Genomic DNA, 23,839 nt, shown 5'->3' on the forward strand with positions numbered 1-23,839 from the left:
TCAAGGAAACTATATGCGTACGACCATAGGTTACTTACCATGTCGACTTTACATTTGAAAAATAATAACAACTTTGACAATATAACATTTGAAGAACATAACTAAAACATCAAAATGTGAGTCCTCCAATCCCTTAGAAAAATTCTGTTAAATAACTTAAAGAAAATTCGAATATTATTTATAAATGTAAATTCATTAATAACAAGTTTGAAGACGAAGAAAATTATAAAGTATTAGAAACTACTACACTAAAAAACAAAATACCAAAAACCTCCTTTCTTGCAGATGTTATTCGGGACAAATACTATTTGCTAAATAAAAACTATGCTTTTGAAAATTATTATTGTTCACAAAAGTGATCTCAAAATAATAATTGTCTAAAATGAGGATATTAGAAAACAATTTGAAAACCATCTCCCAACTTTTTGTTGGGTGGGAAACGTACTGATAATAATAGAATATTCTCTTATAATGTTTTTATTATTAGAAAAATATACTTTATTAAAAAAACACTCTTACAATGATTTTAACACGCTAATTTTAATAATTTCCTTAAGTGACGTTCTAATTTTTAATATATTGATTTTTGTTTTTAAAACTGTCAAGAAATATTTTTTTGTATTTTAGTTTAGTGAATTTCATGCTTTCTTTATGTATTTCCTTCTCACCCTTTTAAAATTTAAGTAATTCCTGCTTATGTCCATGTCAAATACGGAGTGGAAATTGTATTTAATTTATATTTCCTTCCTCGTCCACTAACAGCTGCTCATGATAAATAAACTTCTCTTCTCGCAAACATTCTTCCAAATATTTAGTGTTACCCGAGCTTAATAGAAATACAAGGTTAGACCATCATGTATTGGGGCTTTATAGAATTTTCAATCTGATGTTTTGTACCAACTGCTGGGCAAGACAGGTCAGATTTTGACAAAACACTCAACCACTCATCTACTATGTCGTCACTATTAAAAGCGTGGTGGAAGTCAAACATCAGTCGTATAGAAGTTTTGGTATAACCTTGTATTTCTATTAATCTTAAGTGTTACCATTTCATTTTTAAGTTTATTTTTAGCATACTTCCAGTTTGTATTTCTACAACTCTAAATATGTATACTATAATTTTTTAAACGTAAATGATATCGTATTGACAATAAATACAAAAGAAATATTTATGTTGATCATATTAAAAAGTTTATATATTTCAAAATTGAGGCAATGACATAAATTAAAAAATAATTTTTTTTGCAAATATTCTATGAAATTTTTTTATTCTCAACTGATAAATAAGAATTTATATTATCACGACTGTTATTTTTTTCTTCAATCATATTAATTTTCTGGGGTTTCTTCCTTTTGTCAAATATTATGTATGAATCAACAAAAAATTTAACAAAAAGAAAAAAATATGATGCATACATAAGGAGAGAGAATTTAATATTTTGATAAGAAACTTGACAACTTTTTCCAGATAACTTAATTTGATATGTCGAAATATTTATTATACAACCAAATATCATTTGTACTAATTGCAAGAATGTGATGGTCATCGAGATTTGACGAGGTACACGAAATCTATAAAAAAATCAAAACACAATATATTTTGTTTGTTTTTATGAAACATCTTTATTGAAAGAAAAATTAACTTATAAAACTTATGCCACGAAGAATGTCATAAAAATATGATAACTTTGAGAAAAACATATCTGCTGAGAGAGATAACTTTAAATTATAGTGTTCTTTTTTCACTGATATGTTAGAATTTTGAAAAGAGTATTCATAATTTGCTACTTACCAACATATATATATTTTTAGATTTTGTGCTCACCGCAATTTAGCTAATATTTATATCATGAATTATATATATATCTATATATTAGGTGTTATTTTTTTTAAGAGGAAGATAACATAATTATTATATTATTCCATTAGTATAAATTAACTTTACAGTAAAATTCGCGTCGGGAGTTGAAATTGAGATCTAATCGAGTCGTAAAGTCTTCAAATATATGAACTCAATTCAAAATTGAGTCAAAAGTCTAGAATCCTATTCACCACCTCTAGTGATAATACATTTGTCAATTAATATCTAGGACCTTCAAAGATTCTAATCATAGGGGTACAAAGTTGGATATTCTACGCTATCCGTCTCTTCTAATAATCGGAATATAAGGTTTTAATACATACATGCATGTCAATAAATATGAGATATGAATGATATACATCTATAATATCAAATATAAGATATGAGTGATATACGTCTACTTCAGTATTTAGAAACTTTCCAACACGAATATACCCGAGATATTACTTGAGAAAAGTTGAGATGATTCTATTTGACTTTGGTAATGTTGAAATAATACATATATTAAAAATTTGATATAATTAACCTATTTAAAAATTTATTTTTGATATTAATAACTTTAATGACTAAAGTGTTCTGTTGGTAGATGGCTCCAGGAGGGAAATGCTAAGGAGTACTTTTTTGGTGGTTAATGAGCAGGGGGAGAGTAGTTGTTCAGGGTGTAGATGTCTTATCCCTCAATTTCTTTTATCTTTACTTTTTTCTTTAGTAACTGGGAATTTGAATCGCCCAAAAACTTCACAGGGTAAGTAACGTAATGACTATGAGGGAGAAAAGTTTGAATTGAGTTGGTGAGTATTTCTGGGTTATATATCCATCCATTGTTTAAATGAATTCCTATATTTTCCTTTAAACAACTTAGAGTACCCCTTGATGTTCATGGATTTCGTCCCTTTGGAGCAAGATCTTTGTCTCATCTCCTTTAATGGTGGGATCCTTCATTGTGGAGATATATCTTTTTCTTTTTTTTCTTACATCATTTATTATTCTTTAACATATACAAAATTCCCACTAAAAGATCAATAATTTAAATTGCAAAATCAAATAAATAAAAACAAAGTTTTCTCCAGCTCTTTAAAAAAAAAAAAACGATTTAAAAGCTATCCAAATGATGGGGGTAGCAGTCCCTTTTATTAGTTATTTATATAAAATTTGTATAGTTTAAAAGTCCATTGTGTATATATATCTTGCGATTGTTTTGTTTAGAGCAGCAGGAAGAGGAGTCCTTTTTTTACAAGCGTAAACAATTGGGAAGATCTTTGCTCCACTTTAAAATCATTCTCTCCTCTCATTGTAAGAGCAATGAGCCAGTCTGACGCCTAGAGATTTAGGTTAAAATTATTGGTAATGATACTCTTCACCATCAGCAATAGAGGTCTACCTCGAACACAGAAATGAAAATATGTCGAACAAGATTACAGGAAAAACATCCCTGTTCCGTTTTATTTGACTGGCTGGTGTATATCGACGATATCGCCAGGTTGCACCTAAAATACTTCTGTGACATGTTTTAAAGAGGGATCAGTGTATTATTATTGGATTGATTGCTTCTTTCAGGGATTTGACACCAACAAGCTTGACGCTGATTTTTTTCTTTTTGGTTATGATAATTTTAGTTTTTTCTTTTCCACTGAACCAATTCCTATAAAACAGGGGATTGGTGGACTTTGTTGTAGGAAATTACCAGCACGATTCATGGAAGTTACCCTGTGTGGAGAATCCAATTTCCAATGTTTCTGGAGAATCTGTTCAGCTCAACTGATTAAATTAAGGGAATGTTCCATATAGTACTGATCGACAGTTCTAAAACGTGTGTTAAAGTTGAGTTGTTCATCACGACCTACGTCAATGAGAGTACCAACGATTGAACTTTTCCAAAAAACTTCCATTCTATACCATTAATTCCTAAGGTATTTGAAAACTTTGATCGTTCCAGAAAATATTATGTCTGAGAATTCATTCGTATCTTTCGAACGCGTATTCGATTCTTTTTCCCCAAAGTCTTCGCTTTTCAGTCTTTTTAGCCAACTAAGGGTTAGATTTTTCCATAATACTTCTCTGTCAACTGAACCAAGTACCCAGATATTAAGTGAGGTAATAAGGTAGTAATTGGAAACAAATTACCGTTTGTCTCCCCAGACAAGGTATTTCATGGAACAGTATATTTTCTTGCATAGGTTTTTGGAAAATAGTGTGTATCTCAAGAGATGGAGTCATTAGTCACAGATTTGGAGTTGTTTTTTTTTAAATATTGAATGAAATGTATCGGTTGACTTCCTTTGTTAATGTCTCTACATTTTTTTCCGTAATTATCTTTAATGGCATGTTCTTGGAATATCGAAGACACCACAAAGCCAAGGAGAGTGCTTGAGGATATATGCTGAAGGTTTTGGGAAATTACGTTTCGAGTTCGTTCATTAGAGAGGTGACTAATTCTGTTTTAATTATGTTTAATTTCAATCCTCATATTCCTTCGAATTCGGCTAGTTCATCCATAACATTTATTAATGAGATTTGGATTTCACTTTGAGATCCTGTCGTAAAATTGTGGCATGAACATATAAAAGTGTCTTAAATGATTTATTATTAATTTTTAGGCCTTTCACAAGATGGTTCGAATCGATTCTGCAGTAAAGATCGTTATTGGCAATCAGAAACAACAAAGAAGCGAGAATATCAAATTGTTTGCATCCCCCTTCTATTAAAACTTGCCCCTTACATTTGGTAAATCAAGTCTTGAGAAAGAATTTCTAAGGACACAAGATATCATACTGATGAATGTAGGAGGAAGACCACTACTGTATAATTGGCTTATTATGAATTCATTATTAATCGAATTAAATGTTTTTTTCGAAATCGACTAGCAAGGGATCAAAGTTTGTTCATTTGACTATGCTATTTCGATAGCGTCTTGAAAGGATCTTGGACGGTCTTCTGCTTACTGCTCTTTCTTGAGGCCGTCTGTGCTGGAGGTATGATTCGATAGATAGTCAAGTTATTTCTTTTGATAAGGAGTCCAGTGATGATCTTATACGATGTGTCGAGAAGTATGATAGCTCTGTTGTTGACAAGTTTGAGAGGATTTTTGCCCCTTTTGGGGATAAGTGTACTGATACCAGTATTTATTAACAAAGACACAACACCAGTAAGAAAAAATTTCACCTTAGACTTTTTATAAGACTTCGGATAATAGCTTATTGAGGGTTCGATAAAATTCAAAGGGAAAACCCGATAGTCCAGAAAATTGAAACTTGTTCTTGTAGTCTCCCATATATTTACCTATTTCATTTTGTTATTTAGTACTGATAAAACATGAAAACATGTTTATGTTCTAATTACACTTCACTTATTACCAGAATGATACCACGAAACACAAAAAAGAAAAAATTGGACTCTCAGAAGAAATGAAAGTAGCACCTTCACTTCTTCTTCAGAGGTATTTTTCATTTTTTCTATTCTCTTCCCTCCTTCATTTTAATACATAAAAATTGAAAAGTTACGCTGAATATACAATAAAGTTAGCTGGTGAAAAAACTGGTGTAGGAAAAAGATGAATTGACCTATCTACAAATTTGTTCAAGCCTTTATAATCCAACACAATTCTCATCTCACCCAGAGTCTTCTTAGGCACATTTTGCATAGGACTTGTTCATTCTATTGGCATCTCAACTGATTCAATTATTCCATGCATCTCTATTTTTCCTAGCTCAGCTAAAGTCGCCTCTCTATATGCATGTTACCCGTGGTTAATAGAAATACAAGGTTAGACCATCCTGTAATTGGACTTGCTAGAATTTTCTATTTGATATATTGTACCAACTGCTGGGCAAAACACACAAATTTTGACAAAATGCGCAACTAATCATAGTGTATGACACAATATTACTCGAATTTTCAATTTGATGTATCGTACCAACTTCTTTTTAAGAAAGGCAGATTTTTACAAAACACCCAACCACTCATACCATATTTCCTGTAACAGAACCCCCTATATTAGTTTGACCGCACATTTTATAAATCTTATTCATAAATGTTCATAATATAGTAAGTAATATTGGAACTGTAGGTACTATTTATCTTAGAATGAATACATTTAAAAAAAATTAACTACCGTAATATACGCATTACATATAATACAGATGGAAATATTTTTTTTAATTTTATCCTATAATGACAAAGACTACAAGCTATAAAATTAACTTATTTTTTCATTTTTAAATTCCGCATCATTTTTTTTTTTTTTTCATTTTTAATCAAAATTCGGAAGTTCATAATTATACATTTACACAGTTTGGGTTGTCTCTTTTTTTTTTTCTGGATGATGACAATTTAATATTATGATATCAAAGATCTATATCCTATCCTTTTATTGAGAGCAATGCCGTTTCGGCACACTAATGATCCAGAACTGAATAATTTTCTTCAATTTTGGATAATTGGTAAGTCGTTCAAAATTGGTAAAAAATGAGTGAGATACTGGATTAATATTGTAACCATTCTTCGCTGTACAACCTTGGTTGGAAAGTTATGACAATACTTATGATAAAAAGTCTTTGTTGGACTAACAAAAAAAGTTTAGAATCAACAAGGTTAATAGAAATAAAAGGTTATACGAGTTCACAACTGATGTTTGACTCCCACGACCCTTTTAATAGTTACGTCAAAATGTATAAGTAGTTGCGTGTTTTGCTTACATTTTCCATCTTATAAAAAAAGAAAAAATCTACATTATTTAGTGTACATTTTGACAAGGTCTTCATTTTATTAAAATACATATAAACATATTGAGCATCTTCCACGTCGTAGTGAAACATATGAAGTTAAGTCTTAGTTTCTACAAAGGATCATTTTGCTATAGTGCACTACTGCAAGGAACGAAGAAGATTGTCAGATTTCACTCAAATCCATTAGGAAAATTAAATTGAAGGCTTATTAGTTATAACTTATTCTGTATTAACTCTTCAGTAATCAACAATCCTATCATTCAATTCAAGAACAATATATTCAATCCATATATATTGTAATTACTTATAAGGGATTTGTATTGACTGTCATTTGTTAGGATGGCTATAAATTATTATAAGTATTATTCATCAAATAAAAGATACTAGATGAATATTCCTTAGAGAATGTGTGGAGATCAATCCAACAAAAGATCGTGTTACTTCGTCACTCCAGGCATTAAGAATAGGTCATTGTGATAAAGTACAACATAATTACATATACTAGGGATCATGAATTTAAAAAAAAATCATAATATGCATTGTTATGTAATGATTTAATCAAACTTAAGTATCGTAAAACAAATACTTTATGGAAATAGAACTGATTAATCCACTGTCAAACAGTTCAATATTGACTCTTTGTGGATTTGACACAAGAAGAAAACTTCGCTCCTAAATTTTTCTGTATTATTTTGCAAAGTTGCAAAAAAGATTCCAATGGTTGAAGCAGTCCCTCTCTTGACAATGTTTTAAGCCATGGATTTGGAGGAAGATGGATGATGGAAGTACAACACACCAGAGGGGGAAATTTTTAATGTAACAATTTGGTCACAAATCCAGCAACATAAATAAGTCTTTATCTTCACAGATTTTAGGAAGATGTAAGTCATTAGATGGTTGTTCTATTGTATTTACATAATTATTTATTTATAAATTATATCATCAAAGTCTTGATAAAATTCTATGTTATATTTTGAATCTGCTTCGCTCAAAATAGACCTAAATGAGATGCAGAATTCGTATATATACATTAGTGCATTGGTGATACTACAACCTGTAATTTGTGGAAACATAGAAAGAAAATATTGGTCTCCTTCAGCAATTGGATGATAGTGGATTCGTCTAATAGATCTTATTCTTGAAAAAAAGTTTCCAAGACAATCTTGATTTAAACGAGATGTCAATATATATGGAAGGCCAATTTAATTATTTATTTATTTATACAATCATATCAAAGATTTTGGAGATATACTTATGCTTGTTTGTTAGGGTTTCAAAGCAGATGACTTAAGTAACACCACTTCACCATTTTTATTTCTCTTAATTTGCTTCATTGTTCTAATCACATTTATTATGGCTTGGAGAATATTCTTTTTTTACATCCAAATTTACTCCATAGACATATCCAAAGCCCTTTTTTAATATTGGTCGAAAGCTTCAACTCATCAAAACACAAGACAGCTAAGTTTCCATTTGGAGTTTTGTTGGATTTGATTTGTTGAGGGATAATTGTATACAAGGAGCTGTTTTAAAATTTTGGATCCACCGTTTGAGGGTCGTTACACTAGGAACCGGAAGTAGACCACTGGATTGAATGAAACGGTATGCTTTTGAGGAAAGAGACTTCAGTATAATTCCTTTAACAATCTCCTCCTCATTACATTTTCCAAACCTCTTCCAACTAATAATGAGTTTAAATTGAGATTTAGTAAATCTCTTTTCCAGTTCTCCTTTCATCGCTTCCTTAAAATTACATTAATAATCTATATATGATATTGGATGATTTATCAAATGTCTCCAAATATATTTCATTAGAATCTTCCTTTTCTAACAAATGCTTGATTTTACGTTGGTTTCGGATGATTTGTTTAATGTCTCCAAATATATTTCATTAGAATCTTAAATCTTTTCTTTTTCCTTGGACCTTGCTCAAATCCTTCTTCAAGTATGAGACCTCTGGAAGGGATAGCATCTTCTTTCAACTTTCTTTTTAAAAATAGTCCCAGCAATTCACCTTTTATAAGCATTTTCCTCAAGATGATTCTCTCAAGTTCTAGGGTATTTTCCTAAGGGATTCTTAGGAAAATGATGATAAATTATGTGGTAAGGAGAATTACGAATGGCAACTGCATAACTGACAGTTTCATTGCGCAAATAAATTATACTTTTTCGGAATGGCGAATAGGTATTATTATCGTAATTATAATAATAATATATTTATTATAACATGTAAATAAGATATAATATAATACTCCAAGGATACTAAACTTCTCTCTCTTGGCCCACAATGTAGTCCCAGTTTGAACATATATGCGTGCCCATAAAAGACATAGAGTAACCTTATTTGTTGCGGAAATGTGGGACTCAAAGTTTAATTGAAAATCGACATGAGAGTAATTCTTGCCAATGTCATTGTGTATTTCCTTCTCCCCTCAACACAGCTGTTTGTAGGTTATCAAATGTAAAGTTATAGCAACTAAGCTGCTTTCCTTTAAATCATTCTTCAAACTGCTACGGTAACCATGTTGATATTCTGTTCATTTTTTAACATGTCCAAAATACTAATGATTTTCATAAATACTAATGTACATAAAGTATAACAATTTCACTATTATACACAAAAAAAAAATCTTATATATTTTTTTTAACATATGTATTATTTATCGGTTTAATCATTGATTAATACATTATCCTTTGTGAAACAGCTTCTTTACTCGACATCTTTGGATGAGGATATCATCATTCAATAATTGTTTAAGGATGTCAACGAATTACAATAAGTCGGGGGTATTACAAGATACATTCGACTGAAAATAACGATACCATACTTTTACAAAACATTTGGTTTTTGGTGAGTCAACAATGACTATATCCCTCAAATTTCATAAAACATGAGGGAAGGGTAGTTGTCGTCGTTCGCAGAGTTAAAGACGGACAATATAAGTATACCATAGAATCCTTGGCTACAGTCAGAGTCTGGAGAGAGCAATCAACCGTGAATCAGATATTGAGTGATTCAATTAATTTCAAGACTTGGGGCAATTCTCTTGATTTTCAAGACGAAGTTGGAAGTTTCAAGATTTGCCCTCAACGACTCTTATAAAATTATTTGTGTGATATTTCTCCATAATAACTTTTTCTGTTAGAATCAGAAAAACATAGCAGGGTTAGTTGTCTAAAGGATTTTTTTTGGTAATAGTAGTTAGGAGATTATTTATCCTGGGTAAATGTATAAATTTTACTTCGTGTCATTGAGGGCGACGTGGTGTCGGCTTATGGGGGCGACTTAGGGTCGGCTTATTTGGACGATGTGGTGCCTGATTGTTTGAGGTTGACTGGAGAGGACTTCAATGTTACTGCAAGCCGATCAAATTAACCGGAGCTTCTCAAACTAAAATGTGACCCATGTAGATTAATAAATTCCCTCAATCTATCGTAATATCACTAATAAAAGTGTATATATATTAGCAAACAATCAAACATAAATATACATTATAAGTACAGCATCTACCTTTAGAATTAATCTAATAAAGTAAACAATTCTTTATATGATTGTATTAAAAACATAAATTGTTTTATTATTAAATTAAATAAGGAAGACCAGAATGATAATTATAATACCATGTTAACACGAAAACAGTAGTATCGCTAACAATGCCTTCCCAAACTAATAGTTTGTGAACAGAAACTCTCTTTGTATGCTATCTGGTACCAGAATAAATTTTTACATCTTTTTTTCCTGTCTTCAACCCCTTTTCTTCTTATCTTCAATCCTCTCCTACAGATGTCCTATACTCAATTAAACATAATATGGAGGTTAATTTTCAATAAAGAAAACGGCAAAATAATATCTTAGATGCTTTACATCATTTAGACGAATTATAAGTCTCTGAAGTCAACAATAAATAAAAAATTCAGTAAAAGTAGTTTAGCAAGCTCCTTCAGAAAATAACTAGCTCTAGTAATAGCTTGGATCCCTTCAGCCTTCGTGAGTTCAGATCAGAAGAGGTTACGACTATTTAGCTATAAGATAGGCTGTACTCTTTTGGTGTTAGCGTGTTATTTTTCAAGTTATATTCCTATAAGAAAGTGCGACATTCATTGAAGTTATAATTTAGAGATGACATCATAGACCAAACAGACTCTGAAATGGGTAACATCCATATTTTTACCATTCAAGATATTCCCAAACAGTTTATCATTGTAATGATTCGAAATCTTATTCGCTGAAAATAAAATATTCATAGAAGGATTACTAATTGGATAGCGATATATTCCAATCTGCATAATCCATAACGTGATAATGCATTAATAAGGAATCTGCTGCCATTTTGTACTAGTTACAATCGACCTTCGCGTGGTGTCTGCGCTAAAGTGAAACAAATATCTATTTATTGTTATAGATATGTCATTAAGGTCCTAGGGAACTGGATAAAAATGGTTAAGAATGGGGCAATCAGGATTTGTGATTTGTATTCTCATTTAAAGCTTTTTTGTGTACCTTTAACCATTGGAATGAAACATTGTTTTTTGATGGATTGCGTAGTAGTTTCCATGGGTGAGATAGATGAGGATAAAAATTCTTAGTAGGTTAACTAATCCAAGAAATGATCGATGGAAGGATGACATTGAAGGAGGGATCGATTTAATACGTCAATCAATTATGGAGTAGGTCACACTTTGTCACTTGATACAACAAACCCGCCGAAAGAAACATTTTGCTCTACTACTTGTATTTTCTTTCCCCATCTTTTACATCTTTAAAAACCTTATTTAAAAATTGGTTTACCTTTTTTAATCATTATACCTGAACAATTCTCTATTCAATGTAAATTTGTTATGTAATTTAATTTTTTTCTTGTTTGTAGATATGAAAATGCAAGGATAAAAATTGAGGATACACGAATATTGTCAAGTTTTAAAGACTATCATATGCAAAGGTCTTACAAATAAATTTCATGTACAGTATATACGAATGATAGATGTTTCTCTCTAAAATTAGTTAAACAAACTAAGAAGTTAACTTCAAGAGTCCACTATTAATTATATAAGAAACGAGTGTTTCTTATATGAGATAATCTACTCTAAATATATTTTACTACTACCAAAATCCCGGGATATTAAGTGGAAAAAATATTACTCTTGATTATGAGACGGCATTGTTAATTCAACTATTTTACCAGTGCTTGAAAACCTTTACCATGAGCCTTGTAAATCAAACAGGAGGTTGGCCATGATTAAATGATGTCATAATTCAGTTTGATTATAAGTACTATCCCACGTCCTAAAAAAACTGCTTATTAGTATTAACATAAATCAAAAGCTACTTGCCTTATCTACAAATATAAATCATAATGGCCTTATTCTTAATACTACCAATTAATCTATGCTGCTAATATATTTAGTTGAGAAAATAGTAATTTTGTATTTCCCACTCCTTTTTTTTAAAGGAAGAATATTTGGTTCATTATTAGCCACATGGAATCATACAATAAGTCATTTTTAATGTGTGATTGTATAATACAAATACTTTTTTGTATAGTAATGTGGTTGGTGAGTTGAGTTATGAATTATTGTGTCAGGTATGGAGGTCTCAAATGAAGAAATTCGCTTTATTTTTTATTTTCTACCTGAAAGAAAAAAGCATCGAAAGTTACCAAAAAAAAATATTGTAATATATTCTAGGATGATAATCCTTCGGTTCGTCTCGAACAACAGTGGTTGAAGCAACTTTTCCCCCTCAATTCTGCCCTCTACTATAAGCAACTCGACCGTTTGATGCTGACGATCGTGCAGAAGTGACTAGCATTGGTGAATAAGATACAACAAGACATGATCAAGACCACTTTTGCCCGCACACATCATTGACTACGACCTGCTCTTGTCTATGGCCAACGTACTTGGGGGTACAAATTTGGCCTCAATATAGGCCTGTGAAAATTGGTTGTCCCAGTTTCTTACCAATAGAAACAAGGGCTTCTACGAGAAGGGCATTATGAAGTTGGATTCTCATTGGTAACAAGTTATCGAACCGGACAGGACATATCTGGCTTAAATCGGATGATTAAATACTTGTATCAATACAACCATTGAGAAAAAATAAATTCTTATTTTAAAATACCCTTAACAACATAAGTTTGGAGTTTTAACAAGATATAATGTGTTATCCATATAGTCAAAATATTAAATTGTTATTTTCATAAAGATTACTATGAAATATCGGTTGTTTTATACGAACTTTGGCAATCAAATTAGTAAAATATGCTTTGATGAGGTTGTGTGTCTAATATAAAATAATTGCTTCAATATTATACTTTTATAGAAACCGTTGTATACCAAAGTAGATCTTCATATTCCAAAAAAAAAAAAAAAAAAAAAAAAATCCAACTAATAGTGGAATTAGGCAAGTTTAATAGAAATACAAGGTTATACCATAACACGTGTACGACGGCGTACATTCATTTGAACAACATTTATTTCAGCGAGAGTTATCTTAGCAACATTCATTTGAGCAAGTATTCGTTTGGGCGTGCTTCATTTGAGAAACGTTCAGTTCAGCGACATTTTCATATATTAAATATTATGAAATAAATACCGTTATTATTAGACGTCATCACTCATCATACACCAGAGTGGTATTCAAAATCAAATGGGAGAAGTCTCGAAGGAGCAACTGAGGCTCTTATCGGACTTCATCTCAACTCCGTAAGCTTATGTGGTAGGATGAATTTACAAGATACATTGAGTGGGATAGCATTCAAACACCTCGATCGATGGGTCCTCTAGGAGTAGGATCTTTAAAAAGAGGATGTAAGTTCTCCGATCATTTTTCTTGTCCAATGAAAGTAAACCTTTGATTAATGAGCCATTTTTGACTTGATTCAAAACTATACTACTTGTATTTAGTTCTTTTTAGAAGAAGACTTCATGGGAGTTGATACGGGTCCTTTTGGGTGCTCTAATATCACTCTGCTAGCTTCATTGAATGCAGAAATTGTAATGTATTCGTATTTCCCTCTCTTTTGTTCTTTTACTTTTCTTATTTTCTTGTATGTATATATATGTGTAAAGTACAGTCTTTTACCTCGTTTTGATTATAAATAGTCGTGTATTTTATCTATGTATCAGAGTAGGTTATTGTATTAATAAGAATATAATTGTTCCTATTAGACAACCTTTGTTTTATTCCTCCACGTCTTTCCTTTCCTCATTTCTCTCGGTCATCCTGGATTCCTTGCTTTAAATAGTTTGTGTCTCCTTAACCCTTTAAGACACAACAGAAATGTTCATCATAAAGGAGGTAATAAACTATAAATAGTCTCTATCGAAGGCTGTGTTTTTTTACCAATAAACACAAAATTTGCCAATTTTCTATTAAGTATTATTTAATATCATACAAATTACAAATTAAATATCGCTCTTATGATGGCTATGTTTTTTTAACAAAAGGACATAGTTTTGAATATAACATTCATAAATTAACATATTTTTAAGTGTGTTATTCTGTTTTTTCAATTTATTTTAAGTGTGTCGTAGAATTAAAGCATTGGTATATGTCCCTCCAAAATATACTGCCAGATAATTTATTTATCTTTAGTTATTATGACTAACAATGGGCAGATAAATTTTTCTTATAATCATAACAATTATTTTCGACGTATTACATGTTTTTATCTTAAATTTATAGAAAATCCCAACACCCTTTGTCGTGAATTGCAATCTGCAAAGGAATATAGAAATGAATGTATAATTTGAAAATTGTGTTAAATTATTTTAATATATAATACCACAAAAGAACTTTTTGAGGAAAATATCAGAAGTTGTCGGCCATCACATGGAGGGGGAACCTTTGTGGACGAAAGTAAATCAAAAGATGGAGGACTAAAGTAATGAAATGTGTATTATTATTGCCAAGATCCCTGTGCACACTAAAAAGGTAAAACAGAGTACGCACAAAACGATAGATAAATAAAATTACTATATTTACAAGATGCAACTAATATTAATATGCCACGATATACATATATCCAAGTAAAAAGGAATCATATCAGCTATTACTCATTAATCTTACACCTTTAACTATTAAATTTTTTGTTGCACCCATGAAACATAAAAACCAAACCCCTATTTGATATAATATTCAACAAGAATGTGTCAAACTGAAATAACCATCCTGGAGTTCTGAGTAGATATTCGTATGATATTGATGTTGCATCAGCACACGCTCTAATATTATATAGTCAATAATTTAAAAAAATTAGAGTTAAAGCATTTTTTTATCTCTAATTCAGAATAAATGTGATAATTTATTTTATTTTATAAATCGTAACTCCTATAAAAACCAATGAACATAATAGTCAATTAAAGAAAATCATCATTTGGCGCAAGAATTTAACTATCATCCACTCAAAAGCACACAAAAAGACACGTCCCAACTCCAGTGAAGCCTTGTTCAAGAAAGAACTAAATACAAGTAATATAATTTTAAATCAAGTAATAGTACATAAATTAAGTCAAAAATGGTTCATAAATCAAAGGCTTACTGTCACAACATTGGACAACGAAAATGACCGTAGAATTCAAATCCTTTTTTGAAGATCCTACTCCTAGATGACCCATCGATCAAAGTGTTTGAATGCCATCCCACTCAATATGTTTTGTAAATTCATCCCTCCACATAAGGTTACGCTTCTGAGATGAAATCCAATAAGAACCTCAGTTGCTCCTTCGAGACTTCTCCCATTTGATTTTGAACACCACTCTGGTGGATGATGAATGATGATGTCTTATAATTGCATAATTTATTTCATAATATTTACAATATAGAAATGTCGCTGAAATGAACGTTTCTCAAATGAAGCTTGCCCAAATGAATACTTTCTCAAATGAATGTTGCTAAGATGACCCTCGCTGAAATAAATGTTGCTCAAATGAACGGACATGGGATACGACAGATGTTTGACTTCTCCACAATCTTAATATTAACGTCATAGTAGATGAGTGGTCGGTAATTTTGTCAAAATCTGTATTCATTAACCAGCAGTCGGTGCAATACATTTAATTAAAAATTCTGGCAATAGTGACTCCATAGACAATGAGTGAAGCCAGATCCCATGATGGTCTAACCTTGTAATTCATTTAAACTTGGAATTAGGTAAAGGTCTCAAAGGAGTCCTTAAGGATTACGGCGGCATCAGATTATACACTGCGCTAGGTTTAAGATTTGTTGTCATTTTTCAAGTGGTTATATCTTCATTTTTGTGAATTGGAGTAGCTTAAATTCGTGCCAGAAAGACAAATAGTGAGATTTTCAATTACCTTTCTGTGAAGATTGTAATTTTTTTTTGTACGAGTCTACCATAAGTTTATAGAGTCTGTGGTTCTTGATGGTGGCTTTAAACATCCATAAAAAGGCCCTAAATCGCCGCAGTGACACTCACAGCTAGAGCCTGGTGGACATCATCCAGGATCTCACCGATAAAGACCCAGGGCATTCCCTAAGGAAGTCACAAATAGTGAAGGAGGACATACACAAAAAGAGTTAGTTTTTTTAATAATAGATCTCTGCATCCTTATTTAATTGAAAGTTTCGATTTATATTATGTAAAGATATTTTCATGGTTTTATTTTTCAGAGTTATCAAGAATGCATTTATGGCTGGTCATAGATGCATTATACGTAGATTAAACGTATGTTTCAATTTATTTAATCCTTTATAATAACTGTACTAAGTATTAATTGCATTTTATTTTGGAGATAAAAAACTTTAAAAAAAATTATGCTGTAATTGTTTATATCAGTATATAAATAAATATATATACCTTAATTTTATTGTATTTATTTGTTGCAGATGAGACTCATCTTTAAATTAAGTGTCATATAGTTCTGATGAAGAGTGTTTATATCCATAATCACTGAAATTACCTATATTCAGAATTTCATTATTGTACATTAAATCTATATATATATATATTTTTATCGTATATCCTTCAGTTTAACCAATATGATGACCAATAAGACAAATATCAATTTAAAAAATATTTGTATTACTATTTGGAACCAACAAATAATTTATACACTGTATATACTTGACTTTTTCTAATCACATATTCATATTAATTTTATGAATCACGTTTCTTTTAGAAATTTTGAATAATTTCACTATAATAACTAATAGACAATTGGGAGTGTGATGCCATGTCTTTCATTTAGAAATTGTCTTATGCCGGGATGAGCAATGGGCAAGGAGTAAAATTTACTATGGTCAATCCATCTTTCGACTTACGATTCTGAATAGGTTTCCATTCGCCATTTGGTGAAAGAATGAAATATGTTGACCCATAAAGAAAGGCTTCCTAGTCTTTTTACGTCCAATCTCCATGTTGATCCTTAAAAATCGGTGAAACATAATGGATTCAAATTATTCATTGATCTTCCAGAGTGGGATTATCTCCCAATTTTGCAGCACATGATTATTAATAATGATATTTACTCAATGTTGAACGCACTCAATCAAACATAATAAAAAAGGCAATAGACAATAATGTACTTGAGGCTTGAGTTGGTGGAAATGACAAGAAAAAAGGATAAACTTCACTATCCTGCTTTAAATATTCTTTGTATATCCCACAAATAAAAAAAATTTCCTTAATGGGCTTCTTTAATATTTTAATTATAAAATGTATCATTCATCATAGTTGTTACAACTAGATTCTTTTGTGTCAGGGTATTCAACAAAAATTTCATGCATTAGCAATATATTTATAATAAAACGAATTTTTTCAATCTTACTATTCAGAACATATTGTAAGCAATTAAACTGGTGAAAGCATAAACAATACTTTGAAAATATAAAAAGTTAAATGAAAATCAGAAAATAGAATATTATGAAATATTTATTTATCATTTTAATACTTCATCGTAAAATTGACATTTCAATATATAATTTAAAAAAAAGGATTGATGGTGAATATGTAAGCATCTGATAATATATAAGGGAAGACGTTTCTTGCCATATAATAAATTTGATTCAGTCAAATATTGCAATCATATAAATTTTAATTTTGTTCAGTTCGATTTCAATACGATCTGCTTAATCTATATTAATTATTATTATCAAAGATGAAAATCTAGTATAGAATGGGCATGTTAAAAAAAAAACCCCAAAAAATCAACATTTAACACTAACAATAAAAATAATGTTTTGGAGAAGAGAAAGAATAAAATACTCGAGGTTTCATTAGATCAGCTATAATCAGTTGTGACAAGAGAGGAAGGAGAAAAGGATATAAACAAGGATATTTTCTAGAATTATTCCGGCGTTGATCCCCAATTATACTCTGAGTTCAACAATGACTTACAATTTGAACTCTGTAACAAATTTTCAGGTTAACGCTCTGTCTTTTATGAACATACAAACGTTGAAACAAGTTTTTAATATAATTGAATCTATTCAGGAAAGGATGGTCACTACTCAAGAATTAAATAATAATGACAACCACTAAGGAAAAGAAAATTTCTTCTGTATCCCACTAATTACAAATTAACAGGCTAGCCTAACAACTCAACCGATTTACATAATTGATTTTAATGCTATTCTCTCTTGTGTAAATATTTTTGTATTTGTATTTTCTCCTTAATATGTATTGTACGTTGTTATATTTTGTATAAAAAGTAGAGTCATTATTATCATGTAATAGAGGCAATAAAGATACGTTGTTCTATAGTGAAATTAAATACATCAGTGCTGAATTACTTTGTCCCATATTGTTGGACGGTGTTTCATGTTGAGCAACATATGGACATTCGAGCCGAATATTAACAAATTAGTGATGATTTCATTGGATTGTAGTCTTAAATTGGAACTCGTAGTCCCTGAGGATTATCGTCGGGTCGAGAAAGCAATTTAATTTACAATTACATCAGTTTCATTTAGAATTTAGCTATTTGTTGACGTGTTCATTTAATTAAGTATTGTTTCTTATTATTCTTTATATGTATGTGTGGTGTTATATACCCGAGCATTCCATTAATTATGTTCTGTTAAAAATTTATTTATTGTGGTATGGCTTCGACTAAAAAGCTAGTCTTGCTGTTTTGAGCAAACATAAGGAGTTTTTATAGAGGCATTTAATAATCTAGAAAGTTAAATTAGATTAAGGGATGATTATTACCATCCAATTGGTCGGTTAATTGACTTATTAGGTGTTGTTAATTAGAGGTTACCCAATAAAATTGCGCAATACAGGATGCATGGACAAAATCTGACGCATTTTAAGGACGACATTACTCCATCAGCTGATGTCTGATCCGTCTGTTTTTGGTGTTAACATTTTTTCCGGGTCATAGGTTTCAGCTATTGTTCACCACTTGTAGCGATAGCATCATTTTAAGTGGCCAAGAAAAATCATTATGTTCAATGAGAGAGCTTATAGGTGCGCTGCTATTCAAATTATGCTAAGTTATCACATGAAATTAAGCAGTGCTGACATCTCTGGCCATTTGCCAATGCCAGTTAGAACGGTAAGAAGTCTCAGGAAGCAGCTGGAGGAGTCATCAGACCCGATGGGCGTTGTTGACAGGAAGAAGAAGGAGGAAAAAAGCACCAGGGTTGTCCGGGACGTCCCCATGGTCATGAAGATCAAGTTTCTGGCCACTGTCATGGTCTTTGGGATCGTGTGAAGTGAGGGGCATGTCATGCCGTACCACATCTTTGAGACAGGCCGTGGACGTGGTAGCAGGACTCGGCTCCGGTCCACAAAGCTAAGCGGACGCAAGAATGGCTGAAAATCTATGCTTTTGCGTTCGTACCCTTCTCCTCTTGGCCTCCCTCATCACCGGATTTCAACCAGTTGGACTACTTTGTCTGGTCCTACGTGGAGAACATGACCAACCGCGTTTCCCATAACACCAAGCAGTCTCTCATCACCTGCATCAAGGAGAAATTCAGTGAGATAAAAGCAGCGCAGATCCAAAATGCCTGTTCTCGGTTTCTTATCCGCATTGAGCGGGGTTTGGCCGCAGATAGCGGCTACATTGAATAGATAGCTGCTCTATATCCTAATAAAGATATTCGTTTTTACTTTATCAATATATATTATAAAATAAGCTTGTAGTTGTTGTTTTTTGATTTTGTCACGCAGTAAGTTTGGAGATTGCTCAGGACGTTGTAGATGAACACAGTGGTCTCGAAAACAAGTATATTAAGCTGTTTAAGGAATCAAAAAGAGCTATAAAGTTGATTATAGTAAAATAAGTTAAAGATGAACGAGAAGCAGAGTTGAAACATGCAAGGGAACTTGCATCTATTCAGTCCACGAATTTTTGTAGTAAGAGCTCCTTACTTAATGTTGTTACAAGGCTTCATTTGGTTTTATTTGATGAAGCGTTGACGGAATTTTCATGCTTAGAGATTCATTTGAAACATAAATTAATTCATCCAACATGGATCCTCTATTGAATTATCGTATTTGAAGAGTTGTTTAAAGAGACAACCTTTGGGCAAAGTAGTATTTTTTAAATATTACACACATTTGCAATTTTTTTTTCTTTTCATTAATAAGTATTGTACGTTGTCGTCTTAGGTTTAAAAAGTAGAGTCATTGTTATCATGTAATAGAAGCAATAAAGAAACGTTGTTTCCGAGTATAGTTAAATATATAAGTGTTTAATTACTTTGTCCAATATTGTTGGGCGATGTTTCATGTGGAAGCAACAGTCTGAAAGAACACCAAACATAAATAATTATCAATTATATGAATGATCATTTGTACATACATTTTATGTACACGATTGGAATAAAAAAATATAGGCAAATGCAGAGTTAAAGCATTAGTTAGATACTTTCTTAATCGAATTTTGAAATTTCATGAATTTGGTCCTTATTTATTAAGATAGATAGAAAATTAGTATTTTTCGGAAATACTAGCATCTTACATTACTTACATCGAAGTTAATCAGTTCTGATTTTAACAATGAGTAAAGTGGTCGGATAAAGTTGAAGTATGCATCCACAAGGTTAAAACAATATTACATCCTTAAATCTATTAGATATTTAGTGGCGAATTATATTCATTTAAAGTAGAATCACGTAAAGTTCACAGTAGTAATGAGGTAAAACATATAGTATCAATGTTGAAGATCCTTAGGTATTTAGGCAGATTTATATACAAAGCTAGCAAGATAGTATTTGTGTAAAGAAGTAAGAGGATATGCCGTACGGGCTCCTCTTTGACGCCTTACTAATATATATCGCAATAAATAGAGATATGCTTTTTGTAATGCAGGTTCCTCCAAAGTTAGACAACCTTCTGAATGGCCAATGGTATTGGACTTTATGATGTCCTGACGTAGTAATATACATTAGTGCAAGTTTGTCCATGTATGTTATGGGGTCAAATAAACCGTACTGATGCTAATTTCAGGAGGGTCTGGAGGCCAAACCCAACTTGAGGGGGGGGGAGGTCAGACTGACAAAAGAAATTTCCCTATTCTAAATGTCTTGATTAATTTTAGGGAGTCAAACCTTCTCTACCTTATGGGGTAAAATTTTACATAGTAGACTACCAGACTACTGCAGGAGGTTTGTTTGAAAGGAAGAAGTGAAGAACAAAAGAAATTTTGTTTACTTTTTTACTTCCAATACCATTACGTGTATAGCGGGTGTATTAAATTATTGTCCAGTGATGAATTACACTAATTGCTAAAAAAAACAAGTTTTTTCGGTTGTGAATTGAATTATAATTCACTTATTGAATGACTAACGTTGGCAGTCATTTCTTCCCTCTGCTTCTGCTTGAATATAACATATTTAACTTTTATTGATGTTTATTTTATCGATCTTATAATGATAAATATTCTTTATTTTAAATTAAAAAGAATTATGTACATTTTTTTAAATGTATCTAAGTCCATTCAACTATTTATATATTTTTATATTAACCTGTTAGAATTTCTAAGAGAAAAAATAAATTTAAAATTCAAAATAATGATATTAACTCACACTATGTAGGATCATGATAATTCAGTGTTTACCAATGAGACAATCAAGTTATTGCAATGTCAAATAATAATCATAATTTTAATTAATAACATCAGACTAGAGAAACATTGACCAAATCTAAAAAAAAACAACATTTCATAAGCATAGAAATCCTTTGATAGAAGACAAATAAAAATCAAAGTAGAATAAATCTGCTCTATTATACCAACATCTGGAGATGATAAAGCATACGCAGAAACATTTTCTTATAAAATCACTTTGAGCTGAAGTTGATACTTTCAAAAGCTATGCAGCCACAAGTGCCCTGCACTTCCATTTGTTTTGGTAATTGATTGAAAAAAATATTTTTTTGTAAAAAGTTCTAGAAAAAAAAAATACTGACAGGGTCTGCATCTTATTTTTTCAATAAATTATATTAGAAATAAAATTCTCAAGGATACTTAAACAAATAAAAGACGCTAAAACTGATTCTGGTCTCAGTTATTATCCTTCCTCCTAATCAGATTTGTATTTGGTGAACGTACAAACTGCTTTGCATAGTCCCCCAAAATATAAATTAATGATGATTTATCTAAATGATAATATATATAACTTACTTGAGCGTTTTAAAAGTGTAATATGAGTACATGAGAGAATGTACAAGATAGTTCATTACAATAAACCATCGAGCGACAGCTGTATATTCAGAGTAAGAATACCAAGAATAAAGTAGCACTGTAACGTGATGATACCTACAATATAGCCTCGATTAAACAAGTAAGATGAATATTGGAATACATACCAATGAAGAAAAATCAATCTTTGTTTACGAAGTATTATAAAAAGAGTATCTCCCAGTTCTGGAACTTTGGAAATAACAAACATAAGTGACCAAAATCCAGAAACTCGATCCTTTTCAATAAAGCTCGGTATACAAAGAGAATGATAAAGACCATCACCACGGGAACTAAACAGTACATGAAAAAGTTCGGGGAGCGTTCGAGAGAATCCCATCAGGCTAAAAAGAGCCAGAAAAATGTTCCAAAAAGTTAAAACATTTTGCATTTCAAATCGTTCTCTGGCTGACATAATATATTGCCCTCCAAAAATGATAATCATATAAACGGATGATGCTAAAAGACATACTCTACTCCAATTTTGTTCCATCCAATCTTTCACATCACTATGCTCAAATTCCTGTTCAAAATGGAAAATGTAGGAATAGTTTGGAACTAACGCTCCATTATTATTTATGGACGATATCTTCATTATTGTTGTTAATAAAAATAAAATATAACTGAATAATTCTTCCAAAGTAGCGGTAGTTCTTCTTTTTGTATCCTCCCTTTTACCAAAAAATGGTTCATTTTACTTTATATATTTTTGAAAGAAGCTTTCCTTTTATATTTTCACCATTAGCTGTATGATATAAAAAATATCAGTCTGTTTTGTTAATGCATTTTTAAGGATGAAATTTTAAGTAATTAGTAATTTTCAGTCCGTTAATCATACAAAATAAGAAACTTGACTTTATTTAAATCAATGATTATAATTAATTAATTTAATTAAATTTTGTTTTGGTGTTTACTGAGCAAATTTATGCTGAAGTAAGATTCAATTTTTTATTAAATGTACAATTGTTACCTATAATAACTGTTATTTATTATTCAATTAAACGATATATTTTTTTCCGATATAAGATAAGTGAATCAACTTAAAGTTTATTCGTATACAACAAAAATATTACTAAGATGATAAAGACAAGAACAAGACAGTCGGAAGCATATAGCAGGCCCAATAATTGGAATCTTATGAAAAAATGAAAAGATTGTATGAAATTTATTTTGATCCAAAAATAAAGTTCAAATTATTGATCCAGATAAACAATATTTGGGGAGTTGTTTTTTTTTACTTTCAAAATACAATTTATAATCGCACTAAGTGATTAAATAATTACAAAAATGAATGGTTTAATATAAAGTTGTAACAGCATAGTAGAAATACTTCCTTTGATTATTTACAATGTAAAGACTAAAGAAAAAATTAAGTTAATAATAATGAGATTATATTGTTTATTAATTGAATATATTAAAATAATCTTGCTTCATACGGTAAATATAAAAAGTTTATAAAAAGCTTAAACTTCAAGTGTGTTGTCAGCAGAGTTGCATAAAAGGAGGGTTCCGATTTTGTAGATGTTAACTGATTCAGGAAGTTTTTTCTGCCTTAATGTATGTTTTTATTTACGAAAGCTGTCATCATTTTTCTTTTTTA

At 30.8% G+C, this 23,839-nt stretch overlaps 1 protein-coding gene across 6 annotated transcripts; it reads right to left on the reverse strand.

Annotated features, from left to right (window-relative positions):
* Positions 1-1,168: 1,168 nt before the first annotated feature.
* On the reverse strand, positions 1,169-23,290 carry Baldspot (elongation of very long chain fatty acids protein baldspot). Of its 6 annotated transcripts, none has more exons than XR_005867233.2 (5): positions 22,368-22,857; positions 22,183-22,317; positions 21,587-21,703; positions 20,260-20,303; positions 1,169-1,572 (listed from the first exon to the last, which is right to left on the reverse strand). XR_005867233.2 is itself a non-coding variant. In XM_071891920.1 (5 exons), the coding sequence occupies exons 2-5, from the start codon at positions 22,930-22,932 to the stop codon at positions 1,254-1,256; spliced, it is 918 nt and encodes a 305-aa protein (XP_071748021.1). In that variant the 5' UTR covers positions 22,933-22,984; positions 23,210-23,290; the 3' UTR covers positions 1,169-1,253. The 6 variants fall into 6 exon arrangements, 4 of the variants coding, with proteins under 4 accessions (XP_071748021.1, XP_071748022.1, XP_071748020.1 ...); XM_071891920.1 differs by lacking the exons at positions 20,260-20,303; positions 21,587-21,703 and adding exons at positions 22,864-22,984; positions 23,210-23,290 and having other exon boundaries at positions 22,368-22,762; XR_005867232.2 differs by lacking the exon at positions 20,260-20,303.
* Positions 23,291-23,839: the final 549 nt, after the last annotated feature.

This window comes from Lepeophtheirus salmonis, chromosome 12 (genome assembly GCF_016086655.4).
Source record: "Lepeophtheirus salmonis chromosome 12, UVic_Lsal_1.4, whole genome shotgun sequence".
Lineage (NCBI taxonomy): Eukaryota > Metazoa > Arthropoda > Copepoda > Siphonostomatoida > Caligidae > Lepeophtheirus > Lepeophtheirus salmonis.